Consider the following 21,218-nt stretch of genomic DNA (forward strand, 5'->3'; position numbering starts at 1 on the left):
CTTTACCTTTTATACACACACACATATGTATACATATGTATATATATGTATATATATATTAACTTTCTCTTTTATATTGTGAATGTTTTCTTTCCCTTTTCTGTTTTTTTTTTAATTGAATCACTGTGAGATACCGTTACAAAGCTTTCATGTTTGAATTTCAGTCATACAATGATCAAACACCCATCCCTCCACCAGGGCACATTCTCCATCACCAATGTCCCCAGTATACCCCCCCCCCCCATCCCAACCCTTCCCCTGCCTCCATGGCAGAAAGTTTCCCCTATACTCTCTCTCTACTTTTGGGTATCATGGTTTGCAGTACAGATACTGAGAGGCCATCATGTTTGGTTCTTTATCTACTTTCAGCATACCTCTCCCATCGATCCTGGTGATCCCTCCAAAATGTTTTATTCTTTTCTATCTAGAGAAAAATATCAATGCTTTGCAGTAATGGCTTGATGATATATTAGTGTTTTTTTTTCTGCCTCTGAAAACCAGTGCTTGCTTTCTGTTATATTGATCTAATATTCATATTTGAACTGAAGCATACAATGACAGTGTTGGATTCCATTTTACTAATTTTGTTCGTTAGTTTGTTAGTAATGTCAGGTGTCTAAAGTATTGACAATATGTACACAGGCATAGATGCAATTCTGAATGGTTCTCGAGCGGGCCCAGTAACGTCTCCATTGGAGACTTTGTTGTTACTGTGTCTGGCATATCGAATACTCTCGGTAGCTTGCCGGGCTCTCCGAGAGGGGCGGAGGAATCGAACTCGGGTCGGCCATGTTGGCTGCTTGTAAGGCGAACGCCCTACCCGCTGTGCTATCGCTCCAGCGGTTATTTTAATTGAGTTATAAATTTTATTTGTATTTGAGAACCATTTTCCTCGGGAGCTGAAGAAATAGTGCGCGGGTCAGGGACTTGTCCTGCCCACTGCTGCCCGTCACCACATACGGCCCCCGAGCACCACCAGGAGTGACCCCTCACCTGGGCCCAAGCCCTGAGCACTGCCCCGTGGGACCCCAAACAAGAAACTTTAAAAACTTCTGGTTTTTGTAACACCTTGTATGGATAGATGGCAGTATTTCTCTTTTCTGAACATGAGCTGCTCTAAAAAATAGTACTCTAGTACTGTCCTCGCGTTGTTCATCAATTTGCTCGAGCGGGCCAATATGATAAATTAAATTGAATCCTCAAGTCTTAGCTATTTACACCACACAGCGGGACAATATGCTACAATATTTCTGTGCATTTTGCAGCGTTGTATTTTCATCAAAGCAGTTTATGTGCTCTACTAATGTTTTAATAAAAGTAAAAACAGACCATTGCAAAATAAAAGAGGAATTTGAGTTGATATATTGGAATACCCTTTCAAATATAGGTGTTTTACATGCTTACAGGGAAAGGTTAAATAACTGTATTTTTGCTATTCTAAATATTGTGTCGGACTTCAAGCTGTCTTTCCACTCAAAAAGGCAATACATTTTTATGAGTGCCTGTTAAAAACTGATTTAATTTACAAAATGTATTTAAAGATACTTTTTTATTTTCACGGAGGATTTTGGGATAGTTTTGATCACTTCTAAATTCTTAAACTGGTTTTGACAAGGTACTTTATTATAAAGGAAAGTCTCTTCCACCCTCTTCTGGTAGGTAACAGGTACTGCAGGCTATTTATTGTAAACGTTCTATTTTTTTTTTTTTCAGTATGAATCAAACGTGAGGCAAATCCAGTCACTGTAATTTATAGTAAAGAAATAAACCTTCTTTCTTTGGTTTGGGGCCACATTCCGCATGGTGTATAGGTGGACAATCCTGGGTAAGGGTTTGGGGTTGAGGTACCCTGAGCCTTCCAGGATTGCCCAGAGCAAAGTCAGGGGAAAGGGTCCTGATCACTGCTGGCTCTGACCCCCAAACAAAAACCCAAAAACCAACAATAACAAAAATTAGGACAGATACATTAGTAGCCTTATATGTGTTGTATTACCAAGTATCTACAGGGAGGAATAATTTTTAGGATATTTGCTTTAAAAAAATTTAATTGTATTTTTGTATTTTTATTAACGGAGGCACTCTTACTTGCCAGTGCTGGTACAAATGCAAGAAATAGCAAAAAAAAAGATATCCAGAGATATTTCAGTAACATACCTAAGATCTTTAATTAATAACGGTAATTACCTTGACATTCATGCAAAGCTACCAATCGGAGTTAATGTTCTATTAAGAGTAAAAATTTTCAGTGGGCATTGATGGAAAGTAAATCTTGCATATAAACGAAATCATAAAATGTTATAAAATTACAAAAAAAATCCCTACATTATTTTTATATCCACTTTGGGAAATCTTTGCTGAGAGAAAAATGAGATATTTTCATATGTGAAAGACACGCCAGAGTTCATTGCCTTTATATTTTCAGCGTTAATTTTCTGGAATGGTTCATACATAGGATGATTTAAATTCAGAAGCAGTGAGCGCATTTAAAATCCCCCATTAAAGTCATATAATGAAAATCTGTTAGATTTTATGTCAGTTGGAACCAGATAGGAAGTCAGGATGAGCGCATATTTGAAAGAGAACATATTCTCCTTTTCTGTTGCCTGTTTTAGGAACATAATGTATTTTACTTGATTGGTTTCATAATTCACCTATAAAGATGATAAAATGGAGGGCCTGTAAGTGAGTGTAGCACTTGTTTATTTAGGTAGTGAGGGTTGCTAAAATCATAGTCAGGTTTAAGTTGATGAGGCGTGCACAGATATGATGGCCAAAGAATTCATGACACAGACAAGACAAGAAGAACCCATCCAGGACGCTCAATCCCAAGAGTAGCCCTGAGCACTGCCGAGTGCAACCACCCATAAAGAAAACAGTTGAAAAGAAGGAAGAAGACCAGTCTTAAATTCTCTTTACCTGCCAACTGATGATGAACCTTGGTTGCTGCTTTCTTCCCCTCTTTCCTTTTCATTACCTGGACCCTGGCTTTTATATCATTCATAAACTTCCCGCTTTTGTACTTCTCTTAGTATACATTCCAACTTAACATGACCAGTTGAATTAACTTTAATCCGTACATTGCTGTGGTTTCTCCTACTCAGAGTTTGTTAAAATTTTGTATATCCGGGCTTGAGTGATAGTGCAGCAGGCAGGACACTTGCCTTGCATGCGGCTGTCCCAGGTTCAATCCCCGGCATCCCACGTGCCTCCCCCCACCCAAACTTCCCAGGGTGATGCCTGAGCTCAGAGCCTGGAGTAAGCCCTGAGAACCACTAGGTGCTCCCTGCTCTCCCCAAGAAAAACATCTGTCCATCTGCCTGGTTTAATCATTTAGTTTCCTTGACCTTTTCTCTGATTATCTCAAAATTCCAAAATCAGTTTCCAAGAGGTAGAATCTGTCCTGGTTGCTTTTTCTTTGAGTAGAAATTCTCACCGGGTCCGTGATTCTGTTGAGCTCAGACCAGTCACGTGGTGTGTGTGTGTGTGTGTGTGTGTGTGTGTGTGTGTGTGTGTGTGTGTGTGTGTTTTATACAATGAGCAGTTATCGTGACTATCGCATGCCCACCACAGGTAAGAAAGAAGCAAAAACGGTAAAAAGTGAGACAACGCATCAAATTATAGAATCAATGGGAGCAACAATGACGGGTCTTCAGTAGTGATTGTTTTCCCTCCCTACGCTTTTTAAAAAATTGAATCCCCGTGAGATAGTTACAAAGCTTTCATGTCTGAGTTTCAGTCAGATCAAGCACCCATCCCTCCACCAGTGCCCATGTCCCACCAACAATGTCCCCAGTATCCCTCCTGCCACCCCACCTGCACCCACCCCTGCCTCTATGGCAATTTCCTTGTTACCCTCTTTCTACTTTTGGGCATCATGGTTTGCAATACAGATACTGAGAGGCCATCGCGTTGGGTTCTTTATCTACTCTCAGCATACATCTCACATCCTGAGTGATCCCTCCAACCATCACTGATTAGTGATCAGTGAGCTTAGTGATCCCTTCTCCATCCCAGCTGCCTTCTCCCCCAGCTCATGAGACAGGCTTCCAACTATGGAGCGACATTCCTGGCCCTTGTCTCTACCGTTCTTCACACCCAACACTTTTTATTTTTTAATTTATTTTTTTTAATAGCTTAGCCCCTTTATTTTGGAGAAACTTCATCCCTTCAAGTAATTCTAAGTTTTTCTCATGATTAAATTAAAGCAACATATGTTGGGTTTAAACACAACATGTGTAAACTAATATCGGAAAGAAGCATATTATAGATACTTGATAATGAATTGATAGCACTATTGATCAATTTTTATCACTTGATTGAGATGTGTTTGACATTTTTATACCTAAGTTGACTTCCTTCCTTTTTAAAAAAATTTTTATTAGTGAGACACCATGAGGTATAGTTGTAGACTTACAAACCTTTGTGCTTGGGTTTCAATTATACAATGATCAAATACCCATCCCTCCACCAGTGCCCATTCTCCACCACCATGGATCCAAGTATCCCTCCCACCCCCAAATCCCTCTATCCCACCCTACCTCTGTGGCAGGGCATTCCCTTTTGTTTTCTCTCTCTCATACCCAACACTTAAAAAAATTTTTTTGCATCTGCTTTAAAGATGATCAGAACTCCTCCCATTTCAGTGCCATCACCAAGTCTCTATGCCAACTACGGGGTTGGTTTCTCTACCTGCAAATCGCAAATCCGAATCCTTACGGATCAGCCTCCCGGGCCTGGCAATTGCGTGGCCGTTTTCTGTTAGAGCATCTACCGTCTAACTGAATCCCACTGACTCCCTCTTCTTCTTCTTCTTCTTTTTCTTTCGCCCCATCCCAGGCTGCTAAGTTGGCCGTGGGCGCCCCCATGGGGGACCCGGGCCCCCGCCGCGCGACGCTGGTGTCCCGCTTGCCCATCTTCCGGAGGAGCCTCAGCCGGCGACACGCGACGCTGCCCTCGTGGCCCTCGCCGGGGGGACCCAGCTCGTCACCCTCCAACAGCACCAACTCCAGCTCGGGCAGCAGCGGGAAGCGCCGCAGCATCTTCCGGACGCCGAGCATCAGTTTCCGCGCCAAAAAGGATGCTGCGGGCTTGGGTACCACAACCAGCAGCAGCAGCAGCAGCAGCAGCAACGCGGCGCCGCGGTCGGGCTGGGATGACACGACCAAGGGCCAGGGCCGGGCGCGTCCGGCCTCGGGGGGCAGCTCCCGGGGGTCCCGGAGGCTGCCCCGCTCGCTGACCGAGGAGCTGGGCAGGGCCCGGGAGTCCCCGGGCAGCAAGAGCGTCTTCATGAACTGCCTGGGCGCGGCGGGTCCGAGCGAGGGCGACGACTCGGGCTTCGCCGAGGAGCGCGCGCAGCGGCCGGCGCGCGCGTCGGGCCCCAAGAGGCTGCTGGGCAAGTCCTTGTCGTCGCACTGCCCGCTGTCCCCGCCGGCCCCGCCGCCCGCCCGCCTCCCCCTGGACGCCCACCCGCCGCCCGACAGCTGCCCGCTGCCCGCCGCGCCCTCCCCGCTGCCCTCGGCCGACCTCACCACGGCGCCCACGCCCTCGGACTTCCTCACGCCCACCGAGGGCTCGCTGTCCGAGGAGGCCGAGGCCGAGGCGCTGGCCTCCCCCGGGGACCCCTCGCACAACCGTTGTCCTACCTCCGGGCCCGGCCCCGCGGCCCCCACCTCGCCTGGACCCTGCAGGCCCGACAGCCCGGGCCCCCCGCCCTGCGCCCCGGCCGCCGCTGCCCACGCCAAGGAAGTGTCCCCTCGCCCCGCCCGGTCTGCTGCTGTCCACGCGCCTGGCCCCGAGCCGCCCCCGCTCGCAGACACAGGACCCCGGGGTCCCCAGGGCCCCGGCACCCCCTGGAAGCCTGGCCCGCCCGAGGACCAGCAGCGAGCCGGCGCCGACCGGGTCCGAGGGAGCCTCCCCGTGTCGGACTCCAGGACCATCGCCCCTGCCCGGGACCCTCCTCTGTGCCACAGGGCAGCGTGTGGACACGACCCGAACCCCGCCAAAGGTACGCTCACCCTTACCCCTAAGGGACAACAAGCGCGACCCCCCTGGCTGGCTGCACCCCAGTGCACTAAAGAAAATTTTCCCTTATTTTTTTCACTCCTAACATTATTTCCTGCTTACGATTTTTCTCTGATTTTTTTTAAATCAAGTTTATCTGGATGAGACTGAATAAGTATGCAAGCTGTCTTATTCATTTTTTTTTCTTAGTTGTATTAGAATCTTGTCACTTTCAGACAGAAATGAAAAAAAAAAACTTGACTTACTTGCAGTTGCGACCCCCTTTAAACTCAGGGCGAAGTTTAGATTTTTTGGTATTTATTAGTTATGAAAGTGAATAGATTTAGCTAAAATTTATGGTGAAAGAAAGTTTTTAAATTTACATTTTTATTGGGCCAGCTTGAGCAAGTCGATGAACAACGGGAGGACAATGACAGTGACAGTGACAGTGACATTTTACCTGGTGGCTTAACATAGCTTTCATTAAGTAGGATTCATGTGTGAGCAGAAATGGTCTCTACATCTAGAAGCAGTAGAATTATGAGCTTCACAAACACTGTCCCTTAGCTCTGGCGCAAAGCAAACGCCCAGGCACAACCGGTGGAGGGTTAGAGAAACTGAGGCTCAGATACCCAATAGATGGTTACACCCTAGAGGAAAAGACGGAATCACGATATTTGCAGTTGACTTAGACGGGGCGGGAGGCAATACACTGAGTGGAATAAGTCGGAGGCACAAACAGCTGACGGTCTCACAATCCTTTGCTGTAGAGAGATAATGACAGTATGGACAGTATGGATGGATGACGGACATGTGACTTTTGCACACAAAACTGAAATGACTAAGAAGTGAGGGAAGTGGCCCAAGAACAGTGGCGGAGGGTCTCGGCACTTTGGTGGTGTTGAGGCATGGTGATCTCGTACAACATGCCCGGGAGTTATCCACAGGGATCTTATACAACACACAAGGGTTGTCCACAGTGATCTCATACAAGCCAGGGACTTATCAACAATGATCCTGTACAACACAGCAGGGTAATCCACGGTGATCTTGTACAACACGCCAGGGAGTTATGCAGGGAGATCTTGTACAATAAACCAGGGAGTTACCCACAGTGATCTTGTCCCCAGAGAGCCATGGGAGTTACCCATAGTAATCTTGCACAAGTAGCCACGGGAACCCACACCACTACAACCTATAACCTAAAAAAAAGGAAGGCATGAAGGAGTACGTACATCAGTTCTGCCTTGGCATTTTGTTTGTTTGTTTTTTTGGGTCACAGCCGGCGATACTCAGGGGTTACTCCTGGCTCTGCACTCAGGAATTACTCCTGGCGGTGCTTGGGGGACCCTATGGGATGCTGGGAATCAAACCCGGGTTGGCCGCATGCAAGGCAAACGTCCTACCCGTTGTACTGTCGCTCCTGTCTTGGCATTTGAAGGTCCTGATTCGACCTGTTCTGTCATTAACTCCCTTGGTTAGGGTGGCCCAGTAACTGCTTCTGCCCATGGCTGTCTTCTCTTTAGCTTGGAAGAAAAGGTGGAAACTTTTGAATCACTGGAGTCTGTGTTGCATAATATAAAACTTGGTTTATTGTGGAGTTCTGTGTGCAGGTGCTACTGAATTCATGCCACCCGCCGGGCTGTAGCTGACAGAAATTCCCCATTTTCTTGTACCACGAGTGCCGTTACCACTATTGAAGTTGTGCTCCCTGCTGTTAAACAGCCGTGCTCCCAGATCTGGGCTGAGTGCTCCGTGTGCCATCACTGGCTGTGCATCTTGATATGGTGTCCCGTGCTCCGGCACTGCACTTGCTGTGACCCATTTCACAGATAGTGCCTTGGTGCAAGATGGGCTGGTTTCTGAAGTCACAGTGACTATCAGGAGGACAAGTCCAGTATTTATTCACAATAATGGAGCCCTTACAAATGGGGAAGATGAGACCCAGGCTTCCCTGCTGAGTGTAAGAGTGGCCAAACACAACCACATTGGAATCTGGGCTCATCAATACAGCTCCTGTCACTACAGGCTCCTTCCGAAGTCTTGAGTAATATTGAAATGGTGATTCAAGTTGATGTCAGTACATAATATAATGCCAAGTCTCATAAGGGTATTATTTAACAATTTTTAAACTTTTGAATGACATTAATTTTTCATTTCTCTTAAGAGTTTTTGTATTTGATACTAGATTATCCTGTATCAATTAAAACATTTGTTCTTGGTATTCTGGGCTGGAATGATAGCACAGCAGTAGGGCGTTTGTCTTGTGTGTAACCGGCCGGCTGAGCCAGGTTCGATTCCTTCGCCCCTCTCGGAGAGCCCTGCACTCTACCGAGAGTATCTTTCCTGCACAGAAAAGCCTGGCAAGCTCCCCGTAACGTATTCCATATGCCAAACACAGTAACAAGTCTCATGATGGAGACGTTACTGGGCCCGCTCGAGCAAATCAATGAACAACGGGAGGACAGTGCTACAGTGCCATTCTTGGTATTCTAGTTTTCAAACTTTTGTTATAACCACTTAACTGGATGTAGTGTCCTGTCTTTAAAAAATAATATTTTTTTTAAAGCAAGAGAGTTTTTATTGAAACTTATTTAGAAAGATGTGAAGGAGAGAAAGAAGGAAGTGTGTGTATGAGAGAACATGGCCTTCTCCGGAATGGAAATAGAGAGAGACTTCAAGGAGATGGAGAGCAAGTGAACTGTGTGTTTGAGAGAACCTGGGCTTGGGGACGAGCCCATCTTTACTCGAACCATCCAAGATTGACGATTTGATTCAGTTCCTCGTAGGATCTGATTTTACCACGTGGATATCACCCCAGGGTTCCCCAAGGTTGACTTTCTCAGAGGTGTAGAGAGATTTGCTTCTTCCTTCACACCCTCACTGACTCTCTCGTCTTTCTTGTCTTCTGCAGGGAAGGTTCTCTTACAGATTGGATTTGTATCTCCCTGATGTTACTGACTCAGCTGCAGTTTTTGCTTCTCGTTGTTTGGTTTGTGGTCCTGTACCAGGCTGTGGTCAGTGACTGCCCCGCTTGATCCCGGAGGCAGAGTGTGGAGGACCAGGTACCAGGAGGGACCCTGGCCACCCCACGCTGGATGCCCTCTCAGCTGTCTCTGCTCCTTGTTGACCATATTTCCATCTTCTTTGGGAAAAAAATGTTGATATAGGGTCTTTGTCCATTAATTTTTCTTTTCCTTGTTTTTGCTGTTGAATTTTGTGGCTTCCTTGTAAGTTTTGAATATAAATCCCAATCCCTCATCAGATTTTTTTTTTTTTGCAAATGTTTTCTTCCATGTTTAGTTTACTTTTAAATGTTGTGGAGTTTTGAGTTTGTTTTGCAGACAGTTTGTTTCCGCTGCTCTCTGTTTGAGCCCAGATTCCCGGAGAGTTGCAGGTTCCTCCCAGGAACTTCCTGGATGCTGTTCCTAAGGAGATTTGAGGTCGTTGGGTTTATGTTCAAGTCTTTAATCTGTTTAGAGTCAGTTTTGGCTGAGAGAGAAGGCATGATGGGATTTTGCATGGGACTTTCTATTTTTCACAGCACCATTCTCGAGTACATGGTCTTTTCTTCAGGGATTGTGTCCGCTATCAAAATTAATTACCCAAAGATGCACGGGCAATTTTGCATGAGTTTTCTACTCCATTATTAATCTCTATGCCAGGATTCAATGTTCACACCATATTGCTTTGATTACTGTGGCTTTGTCAGTTATTTTTGGAATTAGGGAATGTGGTCTCTCTAAGTTGACTGTTCTTTCTCAAGCTGGTTTGGTGCTTTGGTGTCTTTTGTGTTGCCACCCAAATAGTTTTGAATTCTCCTTCTCACCGAGGTCACAGTAACTTCCCTAGGGACTGCATTGAGTCTCTAGACAGCTCTGAGGAATATGGACATTGGACAGTATGAATGATTCCAGTTCATAATATAGGATGCCTTACGCTTATGTCTGTTTCATATCATTTATTACATCAGTCCTGTCCACACTGTCCTCCTGTTGTTTATCGATTTGCTCGAGCGGGCCCAGTAACGTCTCCATTTTGAGACTTGTTGTTACTGTGTTTGGCATATTGAATATACTCTCGGTAGCTTGCCGGGCTCTCCAAGAGGGACAGAGGAATCAAACCCAGCTCGGCCAGGCTGGTTGCACGCAGGGCAAACACCCTACCACTGTGCTATCGCTCCAGCCCCTATCACATCAGTATCCTATTAATTTCCAATGTAGAGACCTCTTACTTTCTTGGTTAGTTTTATTGCTCAAGCAGTGCCTTTGTGAATGGGATTATGACTCGGGTGCTCTTATGATTGGGATTGCGTTCTTAATTTTTGTTTTTTGCTCACTTGTTGTTGTTTGCAGTTTGTGCTCTCCTTCCCGGGAGGGCAGCAGGTAACTCAGGGGATGTGGTGGGCCTCCTCCGGGTGGTCCTCGGCTGGTCAGTGCTGCAGGTGGCAAGGAGCATGGCTATTCTGGCAATGCTCAAGAAGGAGACCTGTGGTGCTGGCCCAGAGATCCAGCACAGTGCAGTTTGCATCTTTTGGGATCTTGACCTTAGTCTTACTGAAGGTCGCGTGTTGGAACAGACATGCAGGTTATTCAGGACTTGCAGAGTTTGGGAGGGACAGATCTGCCCAAGGGCTTGGGGGTGGGGGGTGGCAGGGCCTAGGGCTGGAGCAAGCCTACGATGTTCTCTGGGAGTGCCTGGGAAGAGTGGAGGGTTGAGGGGTGGAACTGCAGAGTGGGCAGTGCCAGAAAACTGGTGGACAGGGAAGTTGGGGGGTGGGGGACAAGGTGGCTGGCCTTGTCCGGGCAGTTGTCCCAGCACTGAGGACGGAAGATGGGGTCAGAAGGAGGAGGGGGTTGGGTGCTGGTCCAGTCCGGGGGCCCTGGCGGACAAGGTAAACAGTGCAGACGACCCCAAACTTTGGGACTTCCAGAGCCTCCAGCGCCAGGGAGCTCAGCCTTCAACCCCCGTGAGGTCTCAGTGGCTTCCCGGGTTCAGAAAGTTCTGGAACGATGGGCTGTGCACCGGCCACCTGAACCCTGCAGTCACCGGCATTCAATTACCCCCCTTTGTTCCTCCCAGTTCTCGCCAGCAGCCTCAGTCCCTACCGGGAAGGCAGATTCGTGGAGCGGCGTCTGCGGTCCTCCTCGGAGGGCACGGCGGGCAGCGGCAGGACAGGCTGCAGACCCCGCGAGGCCAGCGCCGGGGAGGACCCGAGGAAGCAGAGGGCCGACTCGGCAGGCTCAGCGTCCTCCAGGATGAACAGCCTGGTGAGTGTTGCGGGGCGGTGAGCTCCTTCTCCTGAGGGGACTCAGCCCGCAGGTCGGGGGCTTCCTCCCCTGGCTGGGGGGCTGATGCCCAGCTGAGGTTTCCAGTTGAGACCACCGAGAGGGCGGTGGGCCACGCTGCAGCCGACGCGTCTCAACACTCTCCGGGTGCTTCTGTGTCCCTGCCCCATGTGGAGTCCGGATCTCTCCCTTGCAGAGAGAGATCGGGTCTTCGCTCGCTAAGAACAGCCACATGCCTGGGCACCTGTTGACACATGATCTCTCAGCAGCTGTGGGCAGTTCCACCTTTAGTGCCCACTGGGGCCCTTGGATCCTTCCGTGATTGTTCCCCTGACAGAGGGGCAGCCGGGACAGCCCAGTGATCAGGCGGCTGAGGGAGCAGGGGTCAGCTTCCTGTCCACCCCATCCCTGGGAGTTGGGCCAGGCATACAGGGTGCACGCTGGCTCCTCTGGCCTGGGTCCCCTGGGTGGTTCTTGCTGATGAGGTTCTCCTGGGTCGAGGGATCAGCTACAGCCGGGGGTCCCCTGGCCCTCGTTCCCTGAGAGTGGAGTTGGCTTTGCCTCTCTTGATTTCTGTCTTCGCCTACCCCAGATGTGGCCTTTACAGCTGCCTGGCAGTTCCCGCGCTCAGCAGTGATGTTTGATACGCCAGAACTTTCTGCTCCCCTGTTCATAGTCGCATGTGAAAAATGCTCGAAACAGAACCCCTTGTTCTCTATGCAATTTAGGTACTGTAGTTCAAGTAGTAACGATTAGATCCTGTCCTTTTTTTTTCCTTTTTTTTCTTTTTGGGTCACACCTGGAGATGCTCAGGGTCTGCCCCTGGCTCTGCACTCAGGAATCAGTCTTAGCGGTGCTCGGTGGACCATATGGGATGGCCGGGACGGAACCTGGGTTGGACCCGTGCAAGGCAAATGCCTTACCCGCTGTGCTGTCGCTACGGCCCCAATCCTGTACTGCTTTTGTGAAGAAAGTGTTGAAGAGGGTGGTGAAGGAACCGTGAGTGAGTGAGGTAGCACTGAATTGATCCAAAGCGTCATTGCTGGGGTTTTAGCCCGCAGATAAGGCTTGTTCAGATTCTAATCATGTACAGATCCACAAGTACAGAAACAACAGGTGATAATGAACTTCTATGATATTATATATTACATATGTCTTGAAATTTATATAAAGATGACACTAATTTTCTTTTATTTTTTTCTCTTTTCTTTTTTTTTTATTTGTGGGGCACCATGAGGTACAGTTGTAGACTTACAAATTTTGTACTTGGGTTTCAATTATACAATGATCAAATGCCCATCCCTCCACCAGTGCCCATTTCCCACCACCACGAATCCCAGTATCCGTCCTACCCTCCAACCCCGCCATCCCACCCTGCCTCTGTGGCAGGGCATTCCCTTTTGTTCTCTCTCTCCTTTTGGGTGCTTGGTTTGCAAAAGAGGCATTGAGTGGCAATCATGTTTGGTCTATAGTCCTCTTTCAGCATGCTTCTCCCATCCTGGGAGGATCCTCCCAACACCCTTTATTTGGTTCTCCCTTCTCTATCTGAGCTCCCTTTTCCCCTAGCGTGTGTGACTGGCCCCCAACCCATGGAGCAAAATTCCTGGTACTAAGACACAAATTTTCTTAATGTCAAAAGTGTACATTGAAATTGGTAGTTTTTTTGGTAAGCATTAAAATACATGTTTGATGAGAACTTGAAAGTCATGAACAATGAGCTATTATGAAATATTTCCGTTAATAAGTTTCTTTTATTTTCTCTAAGGTATTTCTATTAATTCTTGTCACTATTACTCTTAGTCAAAGTTAAGGTGATTACCAATATTATATATATGGATTTTTAACTGCACTTAGATAATTATTCTACTATTACAAAATCATTACTCTCAGACACTCTTTCAGGGTCTACAATTTTTAATGTCAAAACAAACAAATTTGTGTGGCAGGCCTTTAAAAATGTACCTGCAGTTGTGTAGTTAAGCCACTAGAGGGCAGGATGACACCGTCGATCAGCCAGAGGTTGTTAGAGCAGCTTGGATCAGGAGGACCCAGCCTTGGGGACCCGCAGGGGCCAGCAGACGTGGGGCGTCTCCCTCATGTGGGAGAGAAGGAGTTGGGCAGGGGAATGACGTGCCCGAAGGTGACAGACAGACAGACTTGGGCCCAGAGCTGGGGACAGGCTGGAGCAGGAGGGGACCGTGAGGTGTGTGGACCCTGGTGGGCGGCACTCACAGCCACAGCAAACAGGCACCCCCCCACCCCCCGCCGGCGAAAATCAAATACAAATGAAAAAGTGTATGTCATTTAGGTCTCTAGGTTGTGTTTATGTAGTAGTCGCTGACTGAGAGAAATCAAAATTGAACCATCACATCCAGGAAACAGAAAAATGTAATCCTGTGGGCAATAGCTTCTTTTTAAAAAAGATATTGGTCGTAAACATAAAACCCTTAGAACTGATAGGCATGTTAGCTGGTATTAAACTGGGGGATAGGAGAGAACTTAATCAGAACTCTAACCAATACCTTCGAGACAATTTCAGTTGTAGACTGCACTGCCCAAAGAAGGAATAATCAGAAAGTAAAAGGAATATCTAGGAAAATTAAGAAAAATGATAAACCTGACTCTTTTTTTTTTTTGCATTTTTTGGGTCACACCCGGAAATGCACAGGAGTTACTCCTGGTTCATACACTCAGGAATCACTCCCGGCGGTGCTCGGGGGATCATATGGGAGGCTGGGAATTGAACCTGGGTTGGCCGTGTGCAAGGCAAATGCCCTACTTGCTGTGCTATTGCTCCAGCCCCGATAAGCCTGACTCTTAGGACTCACCTTAGGGCTAGAGGCTTGCAGATGAGAGATCACTGAAAACAGAGGGGAAGGAATTCCTTATGGAGCAACAGAAGGGGGCTTGCAAGAGCTGAGTAGTGGGGGACTCTGCTTAAGACGCAGCTGGTTAGTGCACGCAGAGGGTCATCAGAGACAGCCAGTGGGGTCATCAGAGATGATCAGTGGGGTCATCAGAGGTGGTCAGTCAGGCCATCAGAAATGTTCAGCGATTGTCAGAGATCAGAGACGGTTAGCCATCACCATGCAACCACATCATCAAAGGATCCCTACAACTTTCCTCAAAATCAAACCCACATTACATCAGCTCTGCGTGACCTGAGTGAGGGCCTGAAAATAAGGGAAATTATTGCCGTCCAAACTCTTTAAGTTCTCTGTGAAGTCCAGCATATTTCATGAAATCAATGCACATTCACTCCAGGAAGCTCTGTTATTGGGACACCATTACAGGGTGCAGAAAAAAAACACATAAAATTGAACTTTGTTTTATAAGATGCATCTGGTGTTTAGATGTTGAAGTGTGGAACTATGCATTTAGGAATCAATGGAAGTTGATTCTCTCACAGGCAACTCTCTGAACCCTTTCCACGACTTCCCCAGTGCCCCAGATTGAGCTGCTTCTTCACCGTGCAAAGTGAGTCTTAGACAACTAAAGTCCTCTGGCCACAGCACTAGAATGGCCAACCCAGGTTCGATTCCTCCACCCCTCTCAGAGAGCCCGGCAAGCTACCGAGAGTATCTCGCCCGCATGGCAAAGCCTGGAAAGCTCCCCGTGGTGTATTCGATATGCCAAGAACAGTAACAATGATGGGTCTCATTCCCCCGACCCCAAAAGAGCCTCCAATCATTGGGAAAAGATGAGTAGGGAGAGGCTGCTAAAATCTCGGGACTGGTAGGAATGGAGACATTACTGACATCCGCTCGAGTAAATGAAAGAACAATGGGATGGCATTGATGACAGTGATTTGTGTGGGGAGTGGGGACTTACCCAGCAGTGCTCGGGGTTTGCTCCTGGCCCTGTGCTCAGGGATCACTCCTGGTGGAGCTCACCACCATCGAGGTCGCCTTCACTGCTGACCTGTGGCTCTGGCCCCAGTAAGTAGAATTACGTCCTTGCTTAGGGACCAAGGTCTCTTCAGAGTTTACTACTCTGAGCTGTGCCTGAGGCCTCTCTTTGTGATTCTCTGTGCCCTGGGGTTGCTGTGGCCTAGTTACATGTAGGGTGTCCGTTCCTTTGCTCAGATCATAGCCGTCGGGAGTTGTGTGGTTGCGATGATACTAGATGAACTTTTTTAGGAGCCATGTGTTACTGTTTCTTTCCATTTATCGTGAAAATTATTATTAGTATTTTTATTATCATCGAAAGAGCTATGCTTGGAGTAACACTCAAATGAGAGAAAGAATCCAGAGTTCCAACATCCGTCGACGATCAAGAATCAGGGATGCTGTCTTGTTTGCCAAGGTGTCAAAAATCAGATGGGCTGGACACGTAATGAGATTTAAAGACGACCGCTGGACTAGAGCTGTTACCGACTGGATTCCACGGGATGTCAAAAGACCGCGTGGCCGCCCACCTACCAGATGGTCAGACTTCTTTGTCAAGATCATGAACGATCGGTTTGAGGCCCTTCCTGTTCCCGGAGCGAACAGATGCCATTGGGCTACACCAGCATGCGACAGGGACGAATGGAGACATTACTGGTGCCCGCTTGAGCAAATCAATGAGTAACGGGATGTCAAGTGATCAAGTGATTATTATTTTTGCTTTTTTTGGGGTGGTCACACCTGGCATTGCACAGGGGTTGCTCCTGGCTCTGCACTCAGGAATTACCCCCGGCGATGCTTGGGGGACCACTTGGGATGCCTGGGATCGAACCCAGGTCAGCCGCGTGCTGCCCTACCCACTGTGTTATCGCTCTAGCCCCTATCAGGAAAATTACAAAGGCAGTGCTTGAAGAGTATTCAATATTTTTTCTTTAACTAAAGCATATCTAGGCTAGCCATTAATTTTCATTTCTCAACATCTAAGGTACAAGACGTTTAAGATGACCGGCTGAAATCCAATCACAAACAGCTTTGTACCTGTGTATCTCTTGGTGATTAAAAAATAAAATAAAATAAAAAATAAGTTGAGTCCCGATCTCTTATGCTTGGGATTACAAAGTAAAAATAGTAATCTGAATTTTAATCAAATCATGTCATCTCGATTCTATGTGAGGTGAAAACTATTTTGTGCCACACGTAGCTAAACCTGTGAGTTTAGTTTATGAGACTATTTATTCGTCCGGAATCCGTGATGATTCTCTCTTTACAATTGTACAATCTGTAACACAGAATTGGCCTGGAGGAAAATAACTGCATTTTCTGAAGAAGAGTTTTTGGAATCTGAAATTTCTGCATGTTCTTGTTAGACAATAAAATATTGATGCATTCTTCTTCAAGTAATTCTATTATTTTGAAGCTTAAATAGAGCTTATTAAATTAGCTTTAGTAAATTAAATGAGCAAAGAAGATTTTGATTTCAAAAATCAAGAAATATGTCATTTTAATAGAATTGTTTGCGGCATCAAGCATTACATTCGGCTTACAGAAAATGCATAAATGTATTTATATATTAATGATGTTTTTCAAATAATTTAAAATGGAGACAAACATTTATAAATATCTGACAGACTATCGAGTTTGCAATGGCAGAATAGAAAGGTGTGATTTACAAATGAATCATACATATACATTTCGCACTTTTTGGTATGTGATGATGTTTCCTTTAAATTAGTCATTCCTAAATTAGGCCTGCTGTCATTTTATCACTTTCATAATTAATTCACTGATCATTTCACTAGAGTGAAAACAGTAAGCTCCGAAGTTCTTCTTTGCTTTGCATATTCTGTTCTAACTTTTCTACAGTTCACCTGAAAAAAAAAACAAAAACAAAAACGGAGTACCTCTACCTCTGCAGGCTTCTTGGTTTCCTCTTAAACTCCTTATTGTATACACTTTTGGTCATCTAAGAAAAGTTGTGATTTCACAATGGAGTACTATGTAGCTGTCAGGAAAGATGAAGTCATGAAATTTACATACAAGTGGTACTACAAGGAAAGTATCAGGTTAAGCGAAATGAGTCAGAAAGAGCGGGATAGACACAGAAAGATTGCATTCATCTGGGGAACATAAAGTAACATAATGGGAGACTAACACCCAGGAGTGGCCGAGACTAGTACCAGAAATTTTGCTCCATGACTTGGAGGCCAGCCACACGTGCTAGGGGAAAAGGAAGCTCAGATAGAGAAAGGAGCACCAAATAAAGGGTGTTGTGAGGATCCTCCCAGGATGGGAGAAGCATGCTGAAAGTAGACTACAGACCGAACATGATTGCCACTCAATGCCTCTCTTGCAAACCACAGCACCCAAAAGGAGAGAGTGAACAAAAGGGAAGGTCCTGCCACAGAGACAGGGTGGGGTGGGGGGATGGGGGGGTGGGAGGGATACTGGGATCATTGGTGGTGGAGAAAGAGCACTGGTGGAGGGATGGATGCTCTATCATTGTATAACTGAAACCCAAGTACAAAAATTTGTAAGTCTACAACTGTACCTCATGGTGTTTCACTAATAAAAAAATAAAAAAAGAAAAGTTGTGATTTTAGCATTTTAATGCTTAAGACTACTGAAGTCTAAGTCTTGTGAGCGAAAATAATGAAATCTCCAAAGCTCGTGCGAGTCAGACTTTTACCTGGTGTCCAGGTGCCTTGGGATCGGAGGGCTTGGGGTCCTCACCACGTGCTTTGCCGCATCTACCACCCCTGACTCAGCTTGTAGGACCAGGGGATGTTGGGAGCTGGCGGGGGCCTCGGCTCCACAGACCCCGGCCGGTAAAGGGCATCTCCACTTTCCTCTGCTCGTGTGGTCACTGTGTTGGGCATCTCACGCTCTTGGCCTCCTTAGAACTGGAGGCTTTACCGTTTGTCACCAGAAAACTTTTCCACACCAGGAGGAGATGAGTATGTGGCAAAAATGAACTTACCCCGGGGCGTCCCCTGTCTGTGGAAAATTCCAGAATCACTGATTGATGCCACCCTAAATGGCTGTTCCCCTCCACCCATCTCTTCTCTCGTGAACATAACTGAGTTTGCCAGTTTGCCAGGAGTCAACCACTTCTCCCTCAGGCTGTGACCGAGGGTCCCAGAGTCCCCGCTGAACTGGTCCCCCCCACCCCTGTCCGGCACACAGCGACATTAGATGAGAAAAGGAAGTCCTTGTGCTTTTTAAAAATGGAGCTACACTAATCATTCTCATTAATCCTTGCCCTTAACGAAGTTTAAGAAGAAAGACGACAGGCATCTCTCCTTAAAGATGAGCTTAATGTCAGTGGATCACTGTCCTCCTGTTGTTCATCGATTTGCTCGAGTGGGCCCAGTAACGTGTCCATCGTGAGACTTGTTGTTACTGTGTTTGGCATATCGAATACGTCACGGGGAGCTTGCCAGGCTCTGCCGTGTTAGTGGATCATTGGCATTAATTTTAGGTGAGCATCCCACCATCCCTCGTTCCTTTCTGAATCTTTTTTGGTTACGAAGGATGCTTTCACACTCAGTGTGCTTTATGCCAGAGCACTCCTGTGGCTCAGGCACTGAGTTTTTTTTCAGCATGTCTCACATATATTCTCGCCCATTGGTCCTTGCCCACCTGGGCCCCAAGAGACAGGTGTATGCCTGGCATTGCTGGGAGCAACCCTTGCTGCCCGCCTGGCCTTCACCTGCTCCCTTTAGTACTTGATGTTTTTCTTTTTTTTTTTTTTTCTTAAATTTTATTAGTGAAACAGCATGAGGTACAGTTGTGAACTTACAAATTTTTGTGCTTGGGTTTCAGTTATACAATGATCGAATACCTGTCCCTCCACCAGTGCCCATTCTCCACCACCACCAATCACAGTATCCCTCCCACCCCCCACCATCCCACCCTGCCTCGGTGACAGGGCATTCCCTTTTGTTCTCGCTCTCCTTTTGAGTGCTGTGGTTTGCAAAAGAGACACTGAGTGGCAATCTTGTTCGGACTATAGTCTACTCTCATCACGCATTTCCCATCCTGAGAGTAACCTCCCAATACCCTTTATTTGGTGCGCCCTTCTCTATCTGAGCTGCCTTTTCCCCTAGCATGTGCGACTGTCCTCCAAGTCATGGAGTAATCCTCCTGGTACTAATCTCAGCCATTCCTGGGTGTTAGTCTCCCATTTTGTTACTTTATGTTCCCCAGATGAATGCAATATTTCTATGTCTATCCCTCTCTTTCTGACTCATTTCGCTTAGCATGGTACTTTTCATGTAGTACCACTTGTATGGGGCGATAGCACAGCGGGTAGGGTGTTCGCCTTACAAGCGGCCAACATGGCCGACCCGAGTTCGATTCCTCCGCCCCTCTCAGAGAGCCCGGCAAGCTACCGAGAGTATTCGATATGCCAGACACAGTAACAACAAAGTCTCCAATGGAGACGTTACTGGGCCTGCTCGAGCAAATCGACGATCAACGGGAGGGCCTTTACCTTTACCTTTACCTTTACCACTTGTATGTAAATTTCACGACTTCATCCTTTCTGACAGCTACATAGTATTCCATTGTGTAGTACTTGATGATTTCCACCCTTTTGTTTTTCTCCTTTCTTGTGTTGTTGTCAGTTCACCACCAGGGCCAACTTTTCCATCCTTGAGGAACAAAGAGAAATGTGTGTATCCTGCCTGACTAGTATCTGCCCTGGCTGTCTTTGTGCTTATAGGACCAACAGTCCCGACAGAACCTTCTCAGGCCGCGTCTGTATTCCCCCTGCCCACTGACGCCTCTCGAGCTCCTCACACACAGGTTCACATCAGCAGTGTAGGCATTTGTCTTGGGTAGTTCTTTGGTTGGGGTGCGCTGTAGGTTGTTCACTGGCACCCCTGATTCTTAACTAACAGGTCAGAGGACGTTTGGGTTCTATGTTGGTTGACTTGTGAGTGTCAAAGCATCCTCGCATCCCTGGGCTGAACCAACTTGGTCCTGGTGTCTGATGCTTTTGATGAGTTCTCGGATTCTCTTTGCTAGTATTTTGTTTGAAGATCTTTGCATCTGTGTGTGTTCATCAGGGATTTCGGTCTGTAATTTTCTTTTCTTTCTTTCTTTTCTTTCTTTTTTTTTTTTTGCGGTGTCACTGCTTTGAGCATCAGGGTGATACTTGCCTCTTAGACACTTTTGTTTGGGAGTGTTTTTTGTTTCCTGGGTAAGCTTGAAAAAATTTGGCAGTAGGTCCCCTTTAATGTTTTGAAAAACTCACTAGTGAATCTATCTGGGCCTATGCATTCATGACTTTTAGGCTTTTTTTGGCAACTGAAAATATCTCCAGACATTGCCCAGTGTCCTTGGTAGGCAGAATTGGCCCCCAGTGAGATGCTTCTCCAGAAACAGGTCAAGGGTCATGTGGATACTCATCACTCATGCCAAGCTGGCCCAGGGTGGGCAGCTCAAAGCCTGTGAGAGACTCCCTGTCTTCTGCCAGGGCCAGACTGTGGTGCAGTGGCTACATAGAGTCTCTCCCCGGAGCGTGGCCAGCCCTGGACAGCACTAATCCATCAGGCGCTTGGCCATTGCGGGGTGGGGGTGGGGCCGTGAGGGAGGGTCAGCCACACCCAGTGGCCAGTGTGTGGTGGTCCTCAGCGGACACTCAGCCCATATTCAGGCAGGTTTTGGGGATCAAATGGGATTCCAGGGGTTGAACCCAGGTCAGGCACACGCAAGGCAAACACCCCACTGCTGTGCTGTCCCTCCGGCCACCATCACTGGGCCAGTTTTCACACCCTTTCCTCTGGCCTTCGGGTAGCTTCTCTCCATCGTTGCCACTGTGGAGGGCTCGGCGTTATTCAGTTCTGTCTTTGTGCAGCATTTCTTGCCTTCTGGTTTCTTCCCAGAACCCTTTGCAGCTGCTTCTTCACACTCCTACTTCAAATTGGCCTGCGGTCTCTCAGCCTCTGGGCTGTTCCTCTCTCTTGGACTGAACCCGTGCAGGTGAAATCATCTATCGGGTTCGGAGGAGATGGGGGAACACATCAGGAAAACGACAAAC

General features: G+C 47.1%; 1 protein-coding gene across 1 annotated transcript in view; it reads left to right on the top strand.

Annotated features, from left to right (window-relative positions):
• The window catches only part of CCSER1 (coiled-coil serine rich protein 1), an 896,462-nt gene that overhangs the window by 32,255 nt on the left and 842,989 nt on the right, over nucleotides 1-21,218 (top strand). Inside the window, exons 2-3 of the mRNA XM_056106638.1 lie at nucleotides 4,837-6,004; nucleotides 11,083-11,270. Coding sequence (XP_055962613.1) covers nucleotides 4,864-6,004; nucleotides 11,083-11,270 — 1,329 coding nt within the window. The 5' untranslated portion in view covers nucleotides 4,837-4,863. The remainder of the gene's footprint in view (nucleotides 1-4,836; nucleotides 6,005-11,082; nucleotides 11,271-21,218) is intronic.

The sequence above is a fragment of the Sorex fumeus genome, unplaced genomic scaffold (assembly GCF_029834395.1).
Source record: "Sorex fumeus unplaced genomic scaffold, SorFum_2.1 ptg000136l, whole genome shotgun sequence".
NCBI classification, from domain to species: domain Eukaryota; kingdom Metazoa; phylum Chordata; class Mammalia; order Eulipotyphla; family Soricidae; genus Sorex; species Sorex fumeus.